At 40.4% G+C, this 25,412-nt stretch overlaps 1 protein-coding gene across 2 annotated transcripts in view; it reads left to right on the top strand.

Moving 5' to 3' along the window:
• The window catches only part of KIF26B (kinesin family member 26B), a 490,037-nt gene that overhangs the window by 330,190 nt on the left and 134,435 nt on the right, over positions 1-25,412 (top strand). For both annotated transcript variants that reach the window (XM_079106603.1, XM_079106604.1), the window contains one exon: positions 7,845-8,028. In XM_079106603.1, coding sequence (XP_078962729.1) covers positions 7,845-8,028 — 184 coding nt within the window. The remainder of the gene's footprint in view (positions 1-7,844; positions 8,029-25,412) is intronic.

Raw genomic sequence — 25,412 nt, forward strand, 5'->3', positions numbered from 1 at the left:
TGGATTTAACCTCATTAAGCCTTATTTCTTTTTAAAATGGGGGTAATGTTATCTTCCTTATTGGTTTTTCTGAGACTCCAAAACTAGCCTATGAAAATATTTGGCATCCTTGCTTGAAAAATATTTCCTCCCATGTGTCATTTATTCATTTCTTTATAAAGACAGCTTTTAAAAAGACTCTTTTCTTCCCTCTTTTTCCAGTTTTCTATTCTCCACTCTAAATACCCACCAGTACCTGTAGTCTTCATTCATTCATTTGACAAATATTTGTGAGCCTTCTTGCCCTGTTGGAATTTACTTTTAGAGTGGAAGCAAATAATAAACAAAGACGTGGTAACTCAGTCAATAATCTCCTATGGTAAAAAAAATAAGTGTCGTGGTTGGGGATGACTGGAGTAAGGGAAATTAGGAGTTGGGGAGCAAACGGTTCATTTATTATGGTGGCTTAAAGTAACAATGCTTATTTATTCTCTCCCATGGTTTCTGGGAGTCCGAAATTCAGACAAGACATAATAGGTGTAATTTATCTCTGCTGCATGATGTTTGGCTTGAACAGTGGCATCTGGAATCTCCTAATGGTTCATTTACTGACAGTTGACACAGGCTATTGTCTGGGTCCTCAGTTCCTTTGCTCATGACCTTCTCCATGTGACCTGGGTCTCCTCATAACCTGGAAGCTAGGTTCCAAGTGTCCTAAGGGTAAGAGACAGAGAAGGGAGTGCCACTGTTACATAGAAATTGTATCGCTCTTCATAACCGAGCATTGGAAGCCGTACAGCAGCACTCCAGCATATGCTGCTGGTCAAGGCAGTTTTCAAAGTTCCATTTAGATTCAAGGAGAGGGAACACAGACCCTATTTTCTTAATGAGGGAGCATCACTATCATGTTGTATGAAAAGCCTATGGAGAATGTATTGGTGTATTTGGATAGTATTTGGAAAATACTATCTACCGTGATTGGCAGGGTAGGTTCATTGAGAAAATATTTAAAGGAGGTGAGAGAAGTGAGCCATATGCCTATATCTATTGGGCAAAGTATTCCAGGTTGAGGCAAGAGCTTGTGAAAGGCCCTGAGGTGGGAATGTATTGGGAGTATTCGGAGGCTGGTATGGTTGGCTTGCTAATTTTGATTTTTTCCTTCTAATCAAAGAGTAGTAGAAAAGGTGTTCTGAGAGATGTGGGGAAGGGAGTACAGCTCACGAAAGGCCATTGTAAGTACTTTGGCTTTTACTCTCAGTGAACTGGGGAGCCAATAGGAGGCCTTTGAACAGACAAGTTTTTTTGTTTTATTTTTAATTTTTTATTTGTTCTTTTTAGTTAGAAATACATGACAATATAATGTATTGTGACATGTCAAATATACATGGCGTATAACTTCCCATTTTTGTGGTTATACATGATATGGAGTTGCACTGGTCATGTATTTCCTATATATGAACATAGGAAAGTTATGTCTGATTCATTCTACTGTCTTTTCCCTTTCCATTCCTCCTCCCTTCCCTCACTCCTCCCTGTCAAATCTGATGAGCCTCCACTTCTCCCTCTTCCCTGTGAGTCAGCATCTGCATATCAGACAGAACATTTGGCCTTTGGTTTTGGGGGATTGGCTTATTTCACTTAGCATGATAGTTTCCAGTTCCATCCATTTACTAGAAAATGCCATAATTTCATTATTTATGACTGAGTAATATTCCATTGTGTATGTATCACATTTTCTTTATCCATTAATCTGTTGAAGGGCTCCTAGCTTAGCTAAATTGAGCTGCTATAAGCATTGATGTGGCCATGTCACTATAGTATGCTGATTTTAAGTCCTTTGGGATATATGCTGAGGAGTGGGATAAATGGGTCAAATGGTGGGTCAATTCCAAGTTTTCTGAGGAATCTACATATTGTTTTCCAGAGTGGTCACACCAATTTGCAGTCCCACCAACAATGTATGAGTGTATCTTTTCCCTAACATCTTTGCCAACATTTATTGTTATTTGTAATCTTGATAATTGCCATTCTGATTGGGGTGAGATGAAATCTCAATGTAGTTTTAGTTTGCATTCCTCTAATTGCTAGAGATGTTGAACATTTTTTCATATATTTGTTGACTGATCATATTTCTTCTGTGAAGTATCTGTTCAGTTCCTTTACACATTTATTTATTGGGTTACTTATTTATTTTTTGGTGTTAAGTTTTTTGAGTTCTTTATATATCCTGGAGATTAATGCTCTGAGTTGCAGATTGCAAAGATTTTCTCCCCCTCTATAGACTCTCTATTCATGTTCTTGATTGTTTCCTGTGCTGTGAAGAAGCTTTTTAGTTTGATACAATTCTATTTATTGATTCTCAATTTTTCTTCTTATGCTTTAGGAGTCTTGTTGAGGCAGTCAGTTCCCAAACTGACGTGATGGAGATTTGGGCCTACTTTTTCTTCTAGTAGGCACGAGGTATCTGGTTTAATGCCTAGGCCCTTGAGCCACTTTAAGTTGAGTGTTGTGCAGGGTGAGAGATAGGGGTCTAGTTTCATTTTGCTACATATAGATTTTTAGTTTTCCCAGCACCATTTGTTGAAGAGGCTATCTTTTCTTTGATGTATGTTTATGGCACTTTTGTCTAGTATAAGATAACTGTCTTATTTGGCTTTGTCTCTGGGTCTTCTTCAGCAGACAAGTTTTAAAAGAATGACTTTTACTACTCTGTGGGAATAGATGGGTGGTAGGGGACACAGAAGAAGGGAGCAACTTAGGAAACTTATAGCAAATCCAGCAAGAGAGGTTAGCAGCTCAGATCAAGAAGGTGGCAATGAGAGGGGTTTGGATCACAACCTGTTTTGTAGTTAGAGCTAACAGAATTTCTGGATGGGTTAGATGTGTGGTATGAGAAAAAGAGGAGTAAAAAAATAATTGGGAATAAGTCTAACCAAGAAGGTGGAAGACCTCTGCAGTGAAAATTATAGAGCACTGAAGAAATGGGAAAAGAACCTGGAAGAGAGAAAGATCTCCCAGGTTCTTGAATAGGCAAAATTAATATTTTTAAAGTGGCCATATTACCAAAAGCAATGTACAGATTCACTGTGATCTCCATCAAAATACTAGTGACATTTAGGTATGATCTATCAAAATGTATAAATGCATTCTACTGTCATGTACAACTAATTAAAATAAATAAGAAATTAATAAAAAATACTAGCAACATTCTTCACAGAACTAGAAAAAAAAAGTCCTAAAAACTCATGGAATATTAAAGACCCAGAACAGCCAAAGCACTCCTGATCAGTAAGAATGATGCTAGAGATATCATGACATATGACCTCAAACGATACTACAGAGCTATAGTAACAAAAACAGCATGGTTTTGGCATCAAAACAAACATGAAGACCAATGGAACAGTAGAAGACACAGACAAATCCATATAGATACAGTCATTTGATCCTTGACAAAGATGCAAAAAATATACACTGGTAAAAAGACAACTTTTTAAACAAATGGTGCTAGGAAAATTGGATATCCATGTATAAAAATGAAACTATGTCCCTGTCTCTTACCCTGCACAAAAACCAACTCAAAGTAGATCAAAGATAAACCAGAAACACTACAACTACTAGAAGAAAACAGAGTCAACACTCTAAACTATAAGCACAGACACTGACTTCTTTAATAAGAATCCTACAACTAGAGAAATAAAACCAAGAATCAATAAGTGAGATGGTATCAAATTTCAAAGCTCCTACACAGTGAAAGAACCAAGAGTATGAAGAGAGATCATACAAAATGGGAGAAAATATTTGCCAGCTCTACTTCTGACAAAATTAATATCCAGAATATAGGAAGAACTCAAATAATTTAACACCAAAAAAAAAAAAAAAAAAACCCAATCGATAAATGGGCAAATGAACTAAATGGACATTTATCTAAAGAAGAAATGCAAATATACAACAAATATATGAAAAAATGTTGACTATCCTTAGAGTCAAGGACATGCAAATCAAAACTACACTGAGATTTCATTTCACTCCAGTCAGAATGCAATTAAGAACACGGATTACAATAAATGCTGGTAACGATGTGGGGGGAGTTATTCCCATGCTTTGTTGGTAGGATTGCAGATTAATATACCCACTTTGGAAATCAGTATGAATATTCCTCAAAAAAACAAGGAATGGACCCACCATGTGGCCCAGCTATACCAATTTGGTATTTATCCAAAAGAACTAAAATCAGCATACTATAGTGAAAACCACATACTAATGTTTATAGCAGTACATGGAACCAGCCTAGGGGGTCCCTCAGTACATGAGTGGGTAAATGTAGTATGTATACACAATGGAGTTTTACTCAGCCATAAGGAAGAATGAAATTATATCATTTGCTGGTAAATGGATGGAACTAAAGAACATCATGCTAAGGGGAATAAGCTAGACTCAGAAGGTTAAGGATGGAACTACAGAATGAAAGGGACCATACTTTGCTATGTGCATGTATGAAGATATCACAATGAATTCCACTTTTATATAGAACTATAATGTATCCATTAAGAATGAATTAATAGAAGGAAGACGATAGAGCCGTGGAAGGGGGTTGGGAAAGGAGGAGTGAAGGGAAGGTTTTGAAATGGAGCAAATTTATGTTATATGCATTTATGAATATGTCAATATGAATTCCACAATTATGTATAATTATAGTGCATTAATTTTTTTTTAAAAAAAGATATTTAGGTCCCTGAAAGGAAGGAAGGAATTGGCTTTTTCTGAAATAGGGAAGGGTAAGTGCTTAGCAACAGTGCAGAAAAAAATTAGGACTTCCATTTTAGAGATGGTAAGTTTGTAGATGCTTATTAGATATCCAAGTGGAATTGTTGAAGAGGTATTTGTATACGTAAATAAGGAGTTCCAGAGAGAACTCTTTTCCAGCTCAGACCAGAGAGGGGTCTAAACTGGAAGTAAAACTGAGAAGTCATCCACATAAGGATGTGATTTAAATTGTGATTCTGAAAGTAAACACCAAGGGATTGTGTACAGAAATGAAGAGGGCCAAGGACTGAGCCCTGCTTGTCCTTATGAAGAAATTGAGCAGAAGAGAAGGGACCAGCAAAGGAAACGGGACAGAAATGACCAGTGTCCTGGAAGCCCGGAGAAGAAAGCATAGAGGAGAAAGAGGAAAGCCACACTCAGTGCTCTGACAGGTCACGATAGGGGCTGAGAACCAGGACATTTTCCAATTTTACGGTCATTGGTAACCTAGACCAAAGCTATTTTGGAGAGGAGGAGTGTCATAGACAGCTGATCAAAATAAACTTATAAAGAATGGAAGGTGAGGAATTGGAGAAAGTGAATACACATAGAATTTTGTTTTGAGTTTTCCTCAAGATGGGTATGGAATAGCTAGCTGGGGAAGAAGAATCAAAAGAAGGGTTTGTGTTTGATTTTTAAAATAAGAAATATGACAACATGTTTTTTTTTAAATATGATTAGTTGTTAATGGACCTTTATTTTTATTTATTTATTCATGTATTTATTTACATGCAGTGCTGAGGATTGAACCCAGTGCCTCACACATGGTAGGCAAGTCCTCTACCACTGAGCCACAACCCTAGCCCATGACAACATATTGGTGTGCTGCTGGGAGTGATCTAGTTGAGAAAGTGTGACTCTGTAGGAGTCACACCTTAGAGTGTTGCCCTGTGCCTGCTTTCACTGTTAGAATGTTTGCTTTCCTCCTCTTCCCACCCATACATGGGCATAGGTGGCAGAGATTGGGGGTAGCCATCAGTCTTCTAAGCTGTCTTTCAGTGTGGCCGCATTTGACCTGGGGACCCCAGCCGATAGGAGAGTGGGAATCACACCTGCTGCCCCATCCTTACTTCCACTGTACAAAAGAATCTTACATGTAAATGGATAAACACTGCCTCCAGTTACTAGCAGAGCCTGATGGTCCCCTTCTTGCTAACTCCCGGAGAAGTTGGCAGCCTGACTTGAAAGCAGCCAGGGATGGCAGAGGCCAGGGTGTCAGAAGGTAATGCCTCCTGCCACTGACTGACACACACCTCTGGAGGAGTCGCTGCTCATTTAGGGAGAGAATCTCAAAGAGGAATGATATCTGCCAAGAGAAGCCCCAGACCAGTCACTGAACGAATCCATTTCACTTTTAATTTTAGAAGGAAACCATCAGGAAGAGTGGCAATAAAATCATGAACAAAATATCCCTAGTGTTTTCTTTTCACTGACTGGAAAAAGAAGCATTGTGGAAATGTCCTTCCAGTGCCCTTCTTGCACATTATCCTACAATAGAGTGACTAGATGATAAAGTTCCCTAAGTATTGGGACTTTGGGGTATCTTTCCATCAAAATCCATTATGCCTGGGACTGGGGTTGTGGCTCAGTGGTAGAGAGCTTGCCTAGCGTGTGTGTGGTACGGGGTTCTATCCTTAGCACCACATTAAAAAAAATGAATAAATGAAATAAAGGTATTGTGTCCATCTACAACTAAAGTTATATTTTTAAAAATTCATTATTCCTTATGTATCCCATCCCTCTGTATATCATTCTTGTTAGAAATAGATTTTCAGTTTTACACTAAAGACTTGTTAAGTTTTGAAATGGTAAAACCACATGCTCTCTTGGTGCAAGTGGCAAGTTTGTACCTCAGGAGATTTGTCAATCCCCCAAGCATGAGAATCACTGATACACAATTAAAACCCACTATTCCAGATCATTAAGATGGACTGGGGCAGAGCAAAGGTATAAACAAGGGCATAAACAAGGCTGATTTTGTCTTTCCCAGTCTTCCTCTCTTCTGACCTGTCATGTAAGAACACTGGGTGGATTGTAAGGTTTTGATCTATACAATGAAGACATGGTTGGTCCTTTTGTTTTAAGCAGCAGCTCCAATGTTTAATAGCATTTGATAAGGAAAGTGGAATTTTTAGAACAAGAGTATGATGAGAAAACAGCAAGAATTAATCCAGAACTGGGGAGAGCAGAATCTGTGAAGCGCCTGTGACCTACACCCTGCTTTGCCTCGGTTTCCTCTTTCCTGTGATAGGATTATCATATTCTCGGTGTTACCGGGCACTTGCATGATGGTAGGCATTATGTGAACTGCCCTTGTTATTAATGATGCTGGCAACCAACCGTCCCTCACTCTTGTCCCTGTCTGCACCCTCTGTGTCCCTGTGCTGCTTTGGCCCCTCCACACTCTTGCACTTGCCCATCCATTACATTTTATATTTAAAGACCACCCTGCACAAAAGCCTGTTATCCACAGGAGCAGCCCTGAGACTCCACACCTCCCGCCCTGGCTGGAGTTGATATTCTGATTCAGTGCTATGTTTCTAAACCAGTTTGATTTATATCTTCCCTACTGCATTGTGTTTTTCTTCCACAGCCACATACAGGTCATGCCCCAATTGGTCACTGCGTGGTTCTTCATCAGACTAGTTTGGATTTTATAAGGTGTTAGAATTTTTGAATAAGCTCATAAGGTCCCTCACATGTGAGTTTATACCAGAGAAGTTATGGAATGATTAACTTAATAGGTGCTGTTGATACCCAAAGACGACCAGCTTTATTCGTATGTAAGCTGAGTGTTGGTGGTTAACAAACAATTCTTTGTAAATTGTGATTGCAGAACCAGGCGATTTTATGGCTTTTTTTCCCCCCAGCAGTATAAATGCTTGGGTAGCTCATTAAGTTCACCATGTTGAACGAAAGTCTCCCTATTCCAAAGGATGGTGAAGATGGGGAGAGAAGGAACTATTAAAGGGGCTCTTTAAGAAAAAAAAAAGTAGCCCTAGCATATCAGAATGTGCAATTAATTTTCCTTAATTGTTCCTTTTCTGCATTTTCTCCTGCAGAGCTGCCCAGAAGTTAAATCTGTCTTCCAAAAAGAAGAAGCATCGACCTTCTACTTCTTCGGTTGCTGAGACACCTCTCTTTGCCACCAGCTTCAGTGGGATTCTGCAGACCTCCCCTCCCCCAGCCCCACCCTGTCTGCTGAGGGCTGTCAACAAGGTGAAGGACACTCCAGGCCTGGGCAAGGTAGGCACTGTCTGCCATCTCCACCATCTGCTCAGTGTGGGGTTTTGAATCAAGTTTGTGAATGAAGAAAGCAAGGGGTCCAATTTGTTAAAATACCAAGGTACCAATGACAAAAGGAGACAAAATGAAATTGTTTTAGAGGTAGAGTCATCCTCCTTTATCTAGGATTTCACTTTCTGCTTTTTCAGTTACCCATTATCAACTTCAGTCCAAAAATATGTGGAAAATTCTAGAAATAAAAAGTTCTTTAGTTATAAATAAATTTTATTACAGTATATTGTTATAGTTGTTCTATTTTATTGTCATTACTAATCTCTTACAGTGTCCAATTTGTAAATTAAACTTTATTGTGGTATATATAGCATTTGGTACTATTTGCAGTTTCTGGCATCCACAGGATGTCTTGGAACATGTCCCTCAAAGATAAGGAGGGACTAGATGTGACATTCATCTTTTTCTTATTGTAACCAAAATACCTGGCAAGAACACTTTAGAGGAGGAAAGTTTATTTTGGCTCACAGTTTCAGAGGTTTGGTTCATGGTCAGCTAACTCTGAACCTGAGGTGAGGCAGAATATCATGGTGAGAGAGAATGGGGTAAGAAAGCTGTAAGCTCATGGCAGCCAAGAAGCAGAAAGAGAAAGTGAGGCACCAGGGACAAAACAAACCCCAAAGGCACGCCCACCAGTGACCTACTTCCTCCAGCCACACCCCACCTGCCTGCAGTTATCAGCCAGTACAGTAGTCCTTTCAAATTACTAGTCCATCAAATGGATCAATCCACTGATTAGGTCATGTAATTTAATCATTAACCTCTGAACATTCCTGCATTGTCTCACACATGAACTTTCAAGAGACATCTCATATTCAAACCATAACATTACTATATAATTTTCTGGTTACATAAATTGAATAAGACATTCAAATTGTTAAGAGATCTGACCAACCATGTCTTCATTGTATAGATCAAAACCTTACAATCTACCCAGTGTTCTTACATGACAGGTCAGAAGAGAGGAAGACTGGGAAAGACAAAATCAGCCTTGTTTATGCCCTTGTTTATACCTTTGCTCTGCCCCAGTCCATCTTAATGATCTGGAATGGAATAGTGGGTTTTAATTGTGTATCAGTGATTCTCATGCTTGGGGGATTGACAAATCTCCTGAGGTACAAACTTGCCACTTGCACCAAGAGAGCATGTGGTTTTACCATTTCAAAACTTAACAAGTCTTTAGTGTAAAACTATAGGCATTTGAAGAAAAAGACACAAAAGAGAGGCAGAGCCAGGAGACCCAGAATAGATGAGGTCTAGGAAAATGACATAAAGGCACTTCATAATTTCCCTGTGGCAGTTTTGGTTTTTACTCCCCTTCAGAGAAATCATGACCTCTACATTTGAACCTACAATGGGATTTCTGGGAAGCATTTTCAGCCATGCCTTTCTAGCCAAGAAATGCAATTTTGCATTGTTACAAAGACTTAGAAAGACATGTAGGAATTCTCTTACAAGATGCCACTCAGCTACGTTTGGGATAACTGTATTTTTAAATGTCATCTCTAAATCTTTTCTTTCTTTCTAGATAAATGAATGAGTGAAATAACTTAAGCTTCTTCAGTAGTTAAATAAGTTGGGACTTAAGAAAACATTGAGATGACGAAAAAGGTGGCAGTTTAATTTTTGTCAGAAGTAGATTGATGTACACACCTTGACGACTTGACTTAGGCCTTGGACTTCATTTTGGGAAGTTGCTGTTTGTGTTAGCTTTTTATCACTGTGACAAAATACCTGAGGAACAACAACGTAGAGGAGGAGAGATTTATTTTGACTCAGGGTTTCAGAGGGTCCATGGTGGTCTGACTCCATTGCATTGGGCCTGAGACAAGGCAGAACATGATGGTGGAAGGATGTGGCACAGGAAAGCTGCTGTCCTCATGGCAGGAACAAAGCCTGCCACGGATGGGGGAGGGGGAGGGCTGGAGACAAGGTACACCCTTCCAGGGCTTGCCCCCAGTGACCCGCTTCTTCCAACAAGGTCCTTCCTTCTATAGTTTCCCCCACTCCCAATAGTCCATTCAATTATAAACTCACCAGTGGATTAATTCATTGATTACAACAGAACCCTCATGATATAATCACTTCCCCGAAGCCCCACCTCTTATACATTGCTATGTTGAGGACCAAGCCTTACAGCAGCTAAACTGTGCAGAGATTTTACTAGTTCAGATCACAGACTTCCCAGCCTTTGACACTCAGATATGGTCATATCCAGGTTTATAGTCTTCAGAAGCCTGCTCCCCCTCCAGGGTTGACCTGGCACCCACTGCCCCTCTTCCTTGGTTCTCTTCTTCACTCTCCATTTCTCCTGTCTTTTTCCATTTTTCCCACTCCAGTCTTACCATGTCCTTGGGAAAGTCTTAACTTCATGATACTCTTTCCAGAAGTCTTTAAATTTTGAGATTAGGTTGGATAAAGCAATGGTTACTCTAATGGAAGGCATCCAGTTCTGGAATTGGGCAGGGCAGACAGTTGTTGACTGAAGACTTTCCCAGGCTGGGAGGTAATGACCCACATGAGCAGCAGTGTGAGGGTTGCCCATCATCACTAGATGTGAAGGCTGATGGGAGGCAGTGTGGACCAATGGGTGGAAGCCACTGGGGAAGGCCAGTGATGGAGAACACAGGGGTCTTAAGGAATGGTTGATAACAGCTAAGGACTGTGGGTCTCAGTAACTACAGAGCTTTTGATTTTTTTCCCCCTTTATTTGTAAGCACACAGCATACAATTTACCATCTTAACCATTTCTAAGTGTGCATGGGCTTTTATTTTGGTAAGAGTCCAGAACATCAGTGCTGATGCTGTACTGCCCTGGACAAAGTGGAAGCCAGCCACCATTCCATATCCTGCTCCCATTTCCAGACATCATCCTACTCATCTTCTGAATAAAAATGAACAAGTATATGATATCCCTTTTAAGAGACCCCAGATTACTGGTCAGTGTGGGGCACTCCTAAGTCTCCATATGGCCCTGTTCAGGACACCTCAAAATGAACCCCATTAGATACTGTCTTTCTGCATCTGTCACCCTGGCCTAAAAGGGCTGATGTGGATACATCTTCAGGTGGTCCTGGGACCCAAGCCCAAGGCCTTTTGTTCTCTAATTCCTCATCCTCGAGGTCCTCCCTGGAATTCTGACAAGGGCATAAGGGCACCAAGGCTAGGGACAAACACAGAAAAGCATTGACTCAGCACTTCCATAAGAATAGTTGGAGGACAAAGGGTATTGGTTTAACCCTGATTTCGTGATGTTCCATTTGTAGCAACAGGGTAGAAGGGGCCTTGCAATGAATAGTTGTACTCAGTAATAAAGTTTGCATATTCTATATTTGTTTAAAACTAAATCTGTGCTCCCTCCTACTCATTCACAGTTCTAAATGCAATCAAAGCCTTGAGTTTGTCCATGGAAGTGTGTCATGGATAAGGGCATCAGCCTGTGGGTCACAGAAGGTGACTGGTGGATACAGGCAGTTGAGTCCATTCTCCTGTCCTGCTGAGCCTTCAGGGGTCTCATAGTCAGAGAGAGTCTGTTCTCTGGAAGATATGAGTAATCATATACTTGTTACATTAAAATGTGTACTTTCATTAAAACAAGACATTATCAAGCACACATTTGATCCTACTTCTTCCTGCTTAAAGGGTGTCTGGTTTTCATAGAGACAACAATTTTTACTCTTCCATATCATATAGGTGTCCAACTGCCTGACCCATTTTCCCAGACTCTGGCTTTGTCTACCTCCACTGATATCTCACTATAATTAGGACCTGCAGCTTTCTTTACCCACATGGAAAAAATTTTCGGTCCATTTATCTCTGTTGCATAATTTACATTTTAATACCTCAAAGAAATGCAGTGGAGTTTAATATAGCACATAAATAATTGGCACTATTTATAATTTGGCAAGTTTGAAGTAGCCGAGCTTGATTGAATTGCCCAAAGCAACTTGATTTTTTAAACCTAAGCTGGGGCCTTCTGGGGTGGGGGTGGGGAGAACAAGGATGCTTCAACACTTGAGGTGTCCAGAAGGTGAGAGTTGTGTCACCCAGCCTAACAACTGCCTCTTGAACCTCAACCACTCAAGATCTCACTCTGGAAACCTGGGAGCTTTCCACAGGTGTGGAAAGGACTTTAGTTTATTTAGAAGAGCAATCCTCTTACTTAGTAAACAAGAAAACTGAGGCCCAGTGAGGGCAAGAGATTTTCTGGTGGCTCTAAAATCATGGCCAGAAGTCAAGACCTTTATTGCCATTATATTTGCTACTATTTCACTGGAGTGCCAATGGACATAAATTACCCTTAAAACCTCAGATGGAGACAAGAAGGTCATAGAACCATAATGGTAGGAGAATAACATTGGGAACTAGTTGCCCTCATCCAGTGGAGAAGGCCTTACTTTTCTTTTCAGAATCACACCTGGGAGATAAAAAGTAATTATATCCAGGAACAGATAGATACAAAGTTGGAGATGAGAGGTTGTCTACACCACCTCCATCATTCCCACTCTCTGCTACTTCCAGCAGCAACCCCTAATCTCCTGCCACCAAGAGAGTCATTATTATTTATCAGTACTTGAGGTGGAAGCTTTTATGGAGGCCATGGAAGACTTTGAGATAATTTCAGTTTATTTGGCCCTGAAGCACAGCATGCACACACAGGACTGGTTTCAGAATCTCCAGCTTCTAGAGTAATTCCTGGCACATAGCAAATACTTATTGAGCATCTACTATGTGTCAGGCACCGTGCTAGGCAGTACGTTTGCAATGATGAATAAAGAAGAGTGTCTGTACTTATAGCACTTATAATCAGCTGTTGTATTCCAATCAGTTAGAAATCACATCAATTTAGACCAATATGGGGCACAATATGATTTCAGGAAAAGTCAGAATGACAGACTTAAGAGGATTCCAAGTTGTACAAAGAAACGATTCTGCTAAGTGGCCTTGTAGAGACATTCTTAATGAGTAGATAAAGATGATTAGTGGATCAAAGCAGCTTAGTCCCCGTTTATATTGCATTGATTTGGCTTATATGTAAATGATACTTCTAATCTGTTTGAAAATGGTTCCTTCTCCTAAGTCAGTAAATGCTCTTCATGAAATCTGTTTGCACAATTAATTAACAGCCATGTTTAAGGTTCATTTGTTAGTGTGTCACAGCTTAATGTCAGAGCTCTTTGTCTTGGATTACAAATTTCTGGAGCTAAGCCCATTGTCTGTTTTACTCACTAAGTTTATGGCAGCCATTCCATAGATGTACAAATGCTTTCGAAGGTGAGAAGGATAATGGCTGAAATCATACTGGGTTGATGATAATCCAACCTGTAGGTTGGTTGATTCTTCTTCTCCCATAAGAATATCTGAAAGGAAATACATGAAGCATGAAGGGAAGAAGAGCCTACTTTTTCGTCATAATCTTCCAGAATGTCTCAAAAGAATTGACAGTCAGTGACTGCACCCAGCCTCTTCCCCCAAAACATATTTTGGGAATATTGGAAAATTCTTATAGATAGATTTTAGCAGCAAGGGAACTGACTATTGCATTTGGGGGAATTATAAAAAAATCAGAACAAACGTAACAGTAACAGTGAAAATTAAGCTGGCAACAGATCAAGGAGGAGGGCTTGTCATACTTGATTTCACTCAGCAAATAACCATGAAGATGTATTGCAGTCCAGGCTTTGTAGCAGGTGCCACAGAAGGAGGCAGGACACAGGAACTGGTTGGCTGCTCTGGGCCACATTGCTGCAAAGGAAGGGAAGATAGATGCTGATGTCCAGAAACCTTTGGCAACCCATGAAAAAGTGTGAATGGCCTTCAGCCTCAGGCTCCTCTCTTGTGCTCTTCCTAAAGAGGGCCACCTCGGTAATCTGAGTAGAAGATGCCCAACACTACCCATGCCCATTCAGCTGTGCATTTCTGAAGTGCTTCACTGAGATTTCTCCTCCACGGGCAGTGTAGCACAAATCCAGGCAATTGGGACGAGTGACAGACTTGTGATTTAGAAATAGGTTCACTTGTCTAACTGGATTATCTTTCTTATGCAAAGAAAACTGGAGCCATTATTCTCTGTTCTCGATAGTCCTCACTTTTAAATCATCTGTCTTATTCAACTCTATTTTTCAATCCCTGTCCAGCTCATTTTGACTTCTAATAAAACTCTCTCCCCATCCTCTCTCCTCACACACACTTGAACACCACTTAGCTCATGTCACCAGGTCCTGTATTATCTAGGTTTAGTTTTAACTCCAAACCTTCCCTTATTTGGTGTATAAATAGAAAAAAAAGTTAATAAAAGAATCATGTATACATTTTTTTGTAGAGACCCTTTCATTATAGATTTATTAACATTTTTAGGGTAGAAGTCAATTACTAAATCCTTGTGACACTGTGTGGAAGAGAAAGACAAGATTCCTGTTCAATTGAGGTTCGGCTTACAAGAAGAGGATAACAATAAGAATTTTTAAATTAGAGTAAGACTTTTTAGAAAGGCACGAATGTAGCAATTATTCATTTATTCAATGAGGAGAAAGAGTGAGTCGGCACTCCCTTGTTTAGGAAATAACTCCAGGTTATATCAAGAAGAAAAATCTCATGCCTTCCAGCCTACCAAGTTGCAGGTTACTTAGAATGCAAATTACTCAGTTCCTCATTATCATTTCTGCCCTTCCCTATCTTAAAGCTTTATCAGAGAGAAGATCAAAGATTTGAGCCAGCCTTTAAAATTAATTTGGTTACATATGAATTCAAGAATTCAAATGTGATGGAAAATTCTGGATGCTTCTTGCAACTCTTAACGACTCCATCCTTAAACAGTTAAAGACGGGAAAAGTGAATTGTGAGTTCTCTCCTATTTTGGTGTGCTGTTGGGGGAGGAAAAAAAAAGCCTGTATAAATAATACATACACATTCATCACTATAGCTAGCCCGGTAACTTCGTAAATTAAATCCTTACCTCTTTGGGGAAATAAACACATGTGACCTTCTGCTCCCTAATTACGGTTATTCTTTTTCTGTGCTCAATTGATTTGGGTTGAATCTGCTAAACTCAGGTCGTCTGGTTGCTTTTTATTTTTATTTTATTCTTTCTTTTCCTTTCCACCTTTCTCTTTCATTTCCATTCCTTTTTCCTTCTTCCCTTCCTCCTTAATCTTCGTGGTTTCCTTTCCGCCATCGATGTAGATTTCCACCCAGACCTCTAGCTTGCCCGCCTCTGTCCCGCACATGCGCAATATGCTGCTGTGCGGGCCCTGAAACCCCGAGCTCAGGAAACGCAGGTGGCGCTGCACCAAGGACCACGCTGACTGTGGAAGAACCCCGAAGACCAAGTCGTGAGCACTTTTTTCTACACCTCTCACTGCTATTCTTGAATTTAGCCGTCTTCATTCTTGTATTTGAAAGGAAAATTATTCAGAGGATGTTCTCTCTTAAAGGCCCCTGCCGAGAAAAGTCATAAAGATGTGGGTAAAAAAATGTGGAGTCATTTTTATTCTTCATTGTTAATACAGCTGCTTTAAATTCTGCTGATCAAGTTGCATGGATGTCATTTTCTGTTGTCTTCATTATCAGATGGTGAACTAGAAGGAGGGGTTAAGCAGCACATTTCCATTTAATTTGATCAGATTTCTGATAAGATGGCACATTACTATCTGTAAAGTACTCATTTTCGGGCCTGAGGTATCTACACTGAACAAACTGTGGAGGCAAAACTCCAGCTCCCTCTGCCCCCCTGGGTGGCACCAGGAAGTAGTTTGGTCCCTTACTGGGGGTTTCCTACCTTGTATCCCAGGTCTATTATGTAGCTTTCAGGGTGCAAGAAATGGAAGAGAATTTTTACATCTATTTTCTTCATGGATATGCTGTACTTTCAAGTTCTCTGAAATTTCCCTTTTTCAGATGAGAAGCTGGGATCATCTGAAAAGTTTTAGGGATTCAAAGCCCTTCAGATACATACCTCTGGGCATCCTCCCCAACAAATACCCAAGGGCAAGCTAGAATTCATTTCCTTATGTTTCCAGTGAAATGTCTTTTGCGTTTTCTCTTAATAGGGAAAGGAAGTAGGGAGAAGAAACCATGTACTTTTCACCTTCAGTGACAGCTTAAATACAGAAAGGACATGCAATAAATATCTAATAGTTTTACACATTCTATTCAGCTTCAGAAGTCCTGGTTGGGCACTGAGCACTGTGTAGGGTCCATCCCAAACAAGGATGATGCAGAACCACTAAGAACATCTTAATAGTGAGACCCCAGGGGTCCCTGCCCACCTGACTCCTTCCCAGGGTGTGAGTAGTCCTGGAGGAGGTGTGTCAAGGAGAAGATGATGTCTCATGCTGTCACCCTGGCAAGTAACAATCACTGTCCACCTAGGGAATTATCTTGCAGACCTTGTCCAACTCTCTCAGTTTGCATATGAGACAACTGAGGTCCAAAAAGAGGAAGTAACTTTGACCACCCATTTAGGTGGGAGAAAAGTTTAAACTCTTGAATGTAAAAAATGATTTGTCATGGAACCTGTAAGTCAGAATTTAAATTGAGATTAAGAGAGTCTTAATCTATTTTCCCCATTCTGTGACATTTGGCTTCAGTTCTATTAGGTCTATATTTTTTAGGTAAATGAAAATGGTAGGGGTGTGTGTGTGTGTGTGTGTGTGTGTGTGTGTGTACACACACACAAGGAGGCAGAGGAAGAAGAGGATTTTTATAAGGGGACTTTCTAAAAGCTAGCAACCTTTCCCATAATTGGAGGATAGTCTTGGGGCCTCTTGGAAAACTGTAATTCCTAATTATCATCTTGACTTATGGAATGAAAACATGAGATAAAATGAAGGAATTCTCCCTGGAATAAATGCCAGTGTCTCAATTAACCAAAGGGCAATAAGATGAATTATAATGCCAGAATAAGGCTTTTGATCATCCTTTGTCCAAAACTCACATTTTAGTCAAGCTCAGTACAATTAGACAATTACTGATATCAAGAAAATGGAAGGTATATTTTAAACTAACGTTTCTAGCATCTTATCTTCCTGTGTCTTCCTCTTGCTAATGGCTGAAAGGAAAGGTAATCGTGATTTGCTATAATTATCCCATTAAAATGGGATTGATAACAAGGTTTTATTAAAAATGGTGAATCCAAACTGCTGAGTTCATTGGAAAGTTTTTCTTTGTACCTCACAAAGAATAGAAAATACTGTTCTTGCCTACCAAACGATTTGCATCAATAGAAAATATTTGAATCCCTTTCTAATGCTTCATTGAACTGAAATGTATTATTAGGGAGGGGTAAAATCATTCTGATACATTCTTAAAAGCAAAACATATTTTTCTTTAGATTGTTAAATAGTTTCTGAAATAAAAATCCTTTAGCTATCCAGAGCCAGCACATTAACTATCTTCTTTCATATTGCTTTATGTCCATCTTAGCTCTATTCTCTAGTCTGTAATGATGACTTCTAAATATCAGCACTGAAATTTAACTGTTTGACTTTCCAGATAAAAACAACCATAAACAGAATGATTGCAGTAGCATTTAGTGAGTGCTAGGGACAAATTTCCTTCTGAGTCTCTTTCCTGTTCCCTTGGTTTGTCTCTATTCCATGTCACAACTGAATATTCAGATCGAAATTTTGTCCACAAGTAGCTCAGTGGAGATCAGCAATGAATATGAGATGGATTCATGAGCAGAGCAGCAGAGCACTGAACCAGCTGTCACTAATAAGAGGGTTTTTTTTTTTTTTTTTCTTGCCAAAGCTGCAAAGGCAAAACGGGTCTCCATTTCCTAATGCTGGCTTCTTAGGTTTATATGTTCATTTCTTTTCTTCTGGAGTGTGAGATCACACAGTCTGTCATGCAAAACAGGGTTCTGGCCTTCTCCACCCCAGGGGCTCCCAGATCATCCTGACTTGCCACCAGGGTCTTGCAGTACATGCTCAGGCACTGTCCCCTTTTTGAAGCAGCACCACTCCTGGTGCCTTTAGAATCCTTTCTGTACTTCACAAGCCCATAGGCACTACTCTTACGGTTGGGCAGCCAGGCCAGCTTGGGGTAAAAAGGTAGAGGACTGAGACCACTAGAGTGTTTGGTTTTGGCAGGTACTGGTGGAGAATCTGGTACTGGTGGAAGAGGAGCTGGTATTGGTGGAGGAGCTGTTACTGGTGGAAGAGCTGGTAATTAATGGAGGTGTTGGTACTGGTAGAGAAGCTTGTGGTGATGGAGGAACTGGTAATTGGTGGAGAAGCTGCTTGGGTTCAGACATATGTGTTCTGGGGCATGAAGTAAGAATGGGATTAGGCAATTGAACCAATTTGTAAACTCCTGCCACATCAACTATCATCAGTAAGTTGCTCCTAGGCTATTTCCCTCTGAGCTTCAAAACAGGAAACCCAGAAGACATAGCCTCTGTGGAACCTGTCTGGGTTTTAGAGGAAAAAGGAGACATTTTTCCCTTCCAAGGACTATTTTCTCTGTCAGCTTCATCATTCCCTCAGGGGAAGGAGGACAAAGGGTCCTTGGGGATGCCTTAGCTCGTGTATGAGCTGAGGGACAGTCAGTGTTATCCTCTGTCACCATACACTTGAGCTGCAATATTTTAAGAAATGTATGCAGGAGCTGGGGTTGTGGCTCAGTGGTAGAGCACTTGCCTAACACATGTGAGGCACGGGGTTCGATTCTCAGTACCACATAAGAATAAATGAATAGAATAAAGGTCTATCAACAAGTTAAAGAGTATTTAAAAAAAAAAAAAGAAAGAAATGTATGCAATATTTTAAGAAAATATTTCATCATGTTTGCACCAGAAGGTTTTCAGTGAAGCTTACAGTTTCAAAAACCCAATCAGTAAGATACTCCATGTGTGGTGGTTTCATACAAATCAGTGGGAATTTCAGCACAGGAAAGAGGGAGAACAGAGAGCAGGCAGGGTTTATAGGTCACCCTCCCCCCAGAGCCTCCCCCATTCTAGAAAAATGAAAAAGCCGCACCCTGCAGGGAGCTCAAAGGTGCTGGAGGACTAATAAAATGCCATTCACTCTCCCATGCTGCACAGCCATGAAGCAGGCTGTGTGTTCCTGTCACAGGTGCAGGTGGTGAGAAGGTGGGCAAGAATGGCTGCAGCAATCTCAGAGATGCTGACCCTTATCCAGAGGTCTCCACCATGTCTCTGCCCAACCTTCACTCAGCTGAGTCCTGCCTGTCCTGTGGATAGCTGTTAAAATGCCATTCCTCAGGAAGCTTTCCCCGCTGTCTAGATGCAGGGGGCAGTACATGTGCTTTCATAACACCCTGGGTTTCTCTTCACTGAATTCAGCACCCTTTGGATGACATGTTTAATGGGCCTCTTTATTGACTGTAAGCTCAGTGAGGGCAGGCCTCTTGTTCTCGTCCCCCTTTGAATACAGAGCACCACTTAATGCCCAGTTACCATAGTGCTCAGTAAATACTAGGTGGCTTAGTTAGAGTTCCAAAGAAACAGAATCAACTCTGTGTGTGTGTGTGTGTGTGTGTGTGTGTGTGTGTGTGTGTGTGTGTGTGTATAGAGGAGTTGACTGATTTAATTTAAGAAATTGGTTTGCTAAAGATCCAAGAAAGAGTTGTGGTTCAAGTTCAAATGCCATCTGCTGAGAGAATTCCCTCTTTTTCCCTTTCTTTCTTTCTTTCTTTTTTTTTTTTTTTTCTTTTTTTTTTTTTGATACTGGGGATTGAACTCACAGCCACTAGACCACTGAGCCCCATCCCCAGCCCTATTTTGTATTTTATTTAGAGACAGGGTCTCACTGAGTTGCTTAGTGCCTCGCTTTTGCTGAGGCTGACTTTGAACTTGTGCTCCTTCTGCCTCAGCCTCCCAAGCAGATAGAATTTTAGGCATGCACCACTAGGCCTGGCCAGAATTCCCTCTTGCTTAGGGATGGTCAATCTTTGTTCTAGTCAGGACTTCAACTGACTAGACGAGGCTCATCTACACTATGGAGAGTCATCGGCTTTACTCAAAGTCTACTGATTTAACTGTTAATTTCATTTAAAAAAGTAACTTCACAGAAATATCTAGAATAACATTTGACTATGTATCTGGGCACAATGGCCCAGCCAGTTTGACACATTAACCATCACACTAGGTGAATGAATGGATGGATGGATAGATGGATAAATGGATGAATGGAAGGGATTATTAGGACCTTGGTCTCCATTCTGCCATGAAGTTCCTTCAGTTTTTTTCCCTTTCACTTTTGTCATTACCCTTGATCCTTAATATAGCCCTGAGAGGTGCACTGTGGATTTGTGGTTTGGGGGACATTAGGTTCTGCTGATAGATAGGGACATGAAGCTTCAGAGGGAAAGAGAATTTCCAGAGGTGACCCAGCTTTTCATAGAATACTCTACATCTTTGTTTCCAGTGTTCTTTTACTAATCCTGCAACATGTATTGGCCATCTGCTGTGTGTTGGGCACTGTTCTGAGGGTTCCACATGCATTAGCCCATTAAACTCCCTTATTACAAATCTGGGAATTTCTGATATAACCACCCCCATATACATTGGAGGAGGCTGTAACAGATATAAGGAGCATGTGCCAGGTCACTCACCTGGTATGTGATGGACCTGGGCTCTGAACCCCTCTTCTGGGACCTGTTTTTCTTTACTTCTACATGATACTATGTCTCTGTACAGTCTCAGGTTATCATTTTGGATTTTCTGGTGCCAACTCTTTCTTAAAGTATATAACATTCAATGGCTTTTAATAAACTATGACACCAAAAATGTATCCCATAGAAATGATAATTTTGCTACACAGATCTCTTTTGTTACAAAGAAAATAAACATTGCATGATGAAAATAACTATAGCATCTGTTAGATCTATGGTGGGTAAAAGGGGCTTTTCCAATTACTAATTATGAGATTGAAAAACTAATATAGAGATAATAGTAATGTATTTTTGTCTCTCATAGTATTGAATTGGAATAAATCACGATTAGTCAAAGCAAATCATTTTATTATGTTTATCAGTACAGTTTTAATAAAGTTAATTTAATAAAGGATACCACGGGCAAACAAAATATCAAACTGCACACTTTAAAGACTATACTAGGTAGAAAGAATACTTACAAATTCTATGAGGACTGAGACTCCATCTCTTCACCTCTAAATTTTTTTTTTTTTTTTTTTTTTTTTTTTTGTACTGGGAGTTGAATTCAGGGGCACTCAACCACTGAGCTACATCCCCAACCCTTTTAATATTTTATTTAGAGACAGGGTCTCATTAAGTTGCTTAGGGCCTCACTAAGTTGCTGGGGCTGGCTTTAAACTTGTGATCCTCCTGCCTCATCCTCCCAAGCCACTGGGACACCTCTAAATCTTGATTACCTACAACATTACTTAATGGTCTTAGCAAATCTGCAAAACTATGTTACGTGAAAGGCTGATTTCATATTTGTTAAGGGTTTCAGAAGGAACACAGTAAGCAAATGTCTCTGGCCAGCATGCTGCAGCTGCCTTTGTGAGATGGTGGATGCAGGGCTGAGATTGGCAATCTACTTCTGCCCTGGCTCTCTACCCTTATTGTCTTGAGAGCTTTGTGACTGTCACTGTGTTGTTTGCTTCCATGTTTTAAATACAAATTGTCTTGTGACATATGTTCCTATGCATGAAACACACCAGTGAAAGCAAACTAATATCCATAATGATCTTAAAAGGTGAAAACAATGGACTAGGACTAGGGTTGTAGCTCAGTGATAGAGTCCTTGCCTAGCATAAAAATAAATAAATAAACAAATAAATAAATATTCATCAACAACTAAATATATGTGTGTGTGTGTGTGCGTGTATGTATATATATATATATATTCAAAACAAAACTTAATGTCCTAAATTCCATGGGAGAAAAAGCCATTGTATTTCAGTTCCCCTTCAATAGTGAAAACTCAGAGCCAAAGTTCAGGGGAGCAGAACCCCTATAGCTGATTGGACATTTAATCCCATCCTAAACTATGTCGAAGCATCCAGGTGATTCAGTTCCACTAAGAATTTTGTGTTGAGAACACCAAAGCAGTGACCAGAGAAAAGTTTGGTTTTCAACTTTTGTTTAAAGAAATATATTGTGTGTATTGGTTAAGCATGGTCTGTAGAGGCACTGCTGGGAGAGACAATGTTTCCAAAACCCGTCTCTCCTGTCCCCACCTGTCTGACCTTTGCTCTTGTATTTTCCCCATCCTGGACCACTCCAACTTCTGTGTCCAAACCCTTTTGCTTTTCCAGATATGGCTAAGTGCTGACTTTCTGCAATATCCACATCTTTCCCACACCTGGCTCTCTCTTTTCTCATGTTTTATAACATGTACTTCCCTAGCAGATTTTTCTCATTAACCTTTTACTGTTTTTATATTGCTATCATTGCTTTATGGGTATAGTTTAACTCCTGCACTGAGTCTTTAGGCTGGTTGAACATGGGGGCTTTGGTTCATACTACTTTCATATTCCCCCAAATGTTTGGCCATATGTTAGGCAGCGCTAGTTTTAGGTGTAGGGACCTTTGTTCCCCAGAGGTTCATATGCTGGAAGCTTGATCTTCACTGTGGTGACGTTGAGAGGTGGTGATCCTTTAAGACTCAGAGTCCAGTGGAAGGTGATTAGGTTATTGAGGCCACTGCTTTAGGAGGAGATTAATACAGCTCTCTTGGCACCTCTGATAGTTCCCTGAAGAATGAGTTATTATTAAAAAAAAAGAAAAATGGCCCTTGTCTCTCTCTGTCTTCCTGTTTCACTGTGCAAGCTCTTCCTCCTGCACATGCTCCCACCATGATGCCCACGTTCTATGTTGTGATGTAGCTAGAAGAGCCAAGCAGATGCTGGCACTATGCTCCTGGATTTCCAAACTGTGAGCTGAATACAATTCCTTTATAAAGTACCCAGCCTCAGAAATTTTGTTATAGCAGCAAAAAGCAGACCAAGATAGGCAGATAGAACTCCCTGAATTGAAGTACATTAAAATATAGAGAATAACAGCCATTCTATAGTTGTTGCCCCTGCTTTTGCCTACTCATTTGTCCATAATCCATGCATCCATCCATCTGTATTATGTATCTTGTATGTGCTAGTTACTTTGGAAACACTCAGATGAATTAAAAAACATAGTCTCTACCCTTAAGGATTGTAGAAATTGCTATTTGAAAGAGTTGACATCTTCTTTTAGGTAGATAACTCAAACTAGAATTACCTGTTATTATTATCATCGCTCTGGCTTATCATGGCAGATAGGGCTGAAATTTATGCAAGATAATTGGCTTCCTGGTGAGCTTTCCTCCTATAATCCTTTTTTACTGAGTACACTATAATATTCCTACAGTATTCATTGCATATTGTGATGACAACTGATAGTGAGTGTGACAGTTAGGGAAGGCTGGACCTTTATTTCATCTTTAACACTTTGATGTGCTGTGTGCAGTTGCCCTGCAATTAGCTCATACAAATGAGTCATGGTGTGCAAAACATTTGTGTTCATACAGACACTTTTTCAAAAGAACTCACACATCCTTGTCTTCTGGATAGAATTCCCCTGAAAAGTATGTTGTACTTTTTCTCTCAGTGATGGGGTGAAGTGAGGGGCTTTGTTCAAGGTCAAATGAAAACTGTCTATTATCTAGGTCACCGTCTCCCATTTCGAGTAACACTTGTACATTCTCCATTCTGCTTTTACCACTGAAGGAGAAACTTCATACCATGAAAAATTCCAGTGTTTCCTGGTCTCCTTTGAAAATACCCAGTAAGGTATGAGAGTAGCCCCAAGGCTAAGCAAATGCTAGTTACCTTGAATAGTGTGTGTCCTGGGAGGAAGTATAGTCTAGAAGGAGGATTGGAGAAGAGGAGTAAAGAAGAAAGAAAGGGTTTGGGATTAATTTGAAATCCTTTAATTTTAAGCAACAAATACTTGAACTGTTAGGTAGTGCAAATAATTGGGTGGGATACAGGTCTCTCTTGGAACCAGGCCCTGGGAAGGTCAGGAATATATGGAACTAGAACCTGTGGAGTGTTCCAGGGCTCTTTTTCTCATATTGTGCTTCTTCCCATGTCTTGATTTTGTCCTTCATTTCAGACCAGCTGTTCTCCTCACAACTGTGGACAGCTCTATAGTGTCATGTTATACAGTGTCCACCAGCAGACCAGACAGACTGCTGTCTTCTCTGGCCCTACACTCAAGAAGTCCAGGAAAGAGAAATCATATTGGCCCAGATTGAATGTAAGGAAATGGCTGTGCCTGGTTGAATGACAGTGTTGGATGAGGAAACTGCAGGCCTAAGTAGAAAATGCCATCCTATAAGAAAGCTGGGCAGATACACAGCATTGCCTGCATAGTTGTATGGCTTGCAGAAGTTTAGTGAGCATTTAGGAGGAATAACCGAAAAAAGGTAGGCAGAGGATGATGGACCTCAAATTCAGACAGAATTTGCCAGTGCTGGAGCAAAGAGGAGTCATTGGCCCAATTGATATTTACTGAGTGTTTTCTTTGAAAATGAGAATTTGGTGGGGAGTTCATCTTGTGGATCACTTATTTCATAATCATTTAGCAGTTTCTAGGGGAGAAAAGTGACATGCACATTCAGTAGAGCGTAGAGAACAGAGATGGTGTAGAGATTTGCCCAGGGAATGAAGTGGAGAGAAGTGCATTGTGAAGAAAATTCAAGACTCCTCAGCATCCCTGCGGTGGGTGGCATGGTTTGCTCCTGAAGAGGCAGCGAAGCAGCCCTGAGTCAGAGCTCCGGCTGACTGGCTCACTGGCTCCAGATGGATAGTCTTCCCTCTGCCCGTCAAAGGTGCCTGCAACCTACTTCCCCTGTGAAACAAGGGTTGTACAAAAATGCCCAGATTAATGACCATTAATCTTTATGAAAGCCTTTCTTCCTTTCCCCCAGTTCTGCCATGACTGAGCACAGTGGTGTGAAGCTTGCAGCCAGAAGGGTCCGATCTCCCAAATGTACCCCACCTGAGAGTCACATTGTGAAACGCACACTTGGAACAGGGTAGAAAGGGGCATCTGTCTCAGTCAAGGCCATTTGCTTACTCCCTGAATTCCCCAAGAACACTCATGCAATTCACACTTTCAAGTGCCAGGCAGAGCAAATGAGATGCCTGCTATGGAAGGTAAGCAAAAACAAATGCTATTTTTTAGATTTTAGATTTCTAGATTTCCCAAATAACTTTGATATTGTCAACAATTGGTGATATAACTTTGTCTATCTGTCCATCCATCTGTCTCCAAGTAGCAGAAAATGTGAACAAGTTCATAGATTTGAACTAAGTGGACTAGAAGTTAGAGACAGAATCCAGATTGCTTTGCAGAAGGATAGC

The sequence above is a fragment of the Sciurus vulgaris genome (assembly GCF_902686455.1).
Source record: "Sciurus vulgaris genome assembly, chromosome: 12".
Classification (NCBI taxonomy): domain Eukaryota; kingdom Metazoa; phylum Chordata; class Mammalia; order Rodentia; family Sciuridae; genus Sciurus; species Sciurus vulgaris.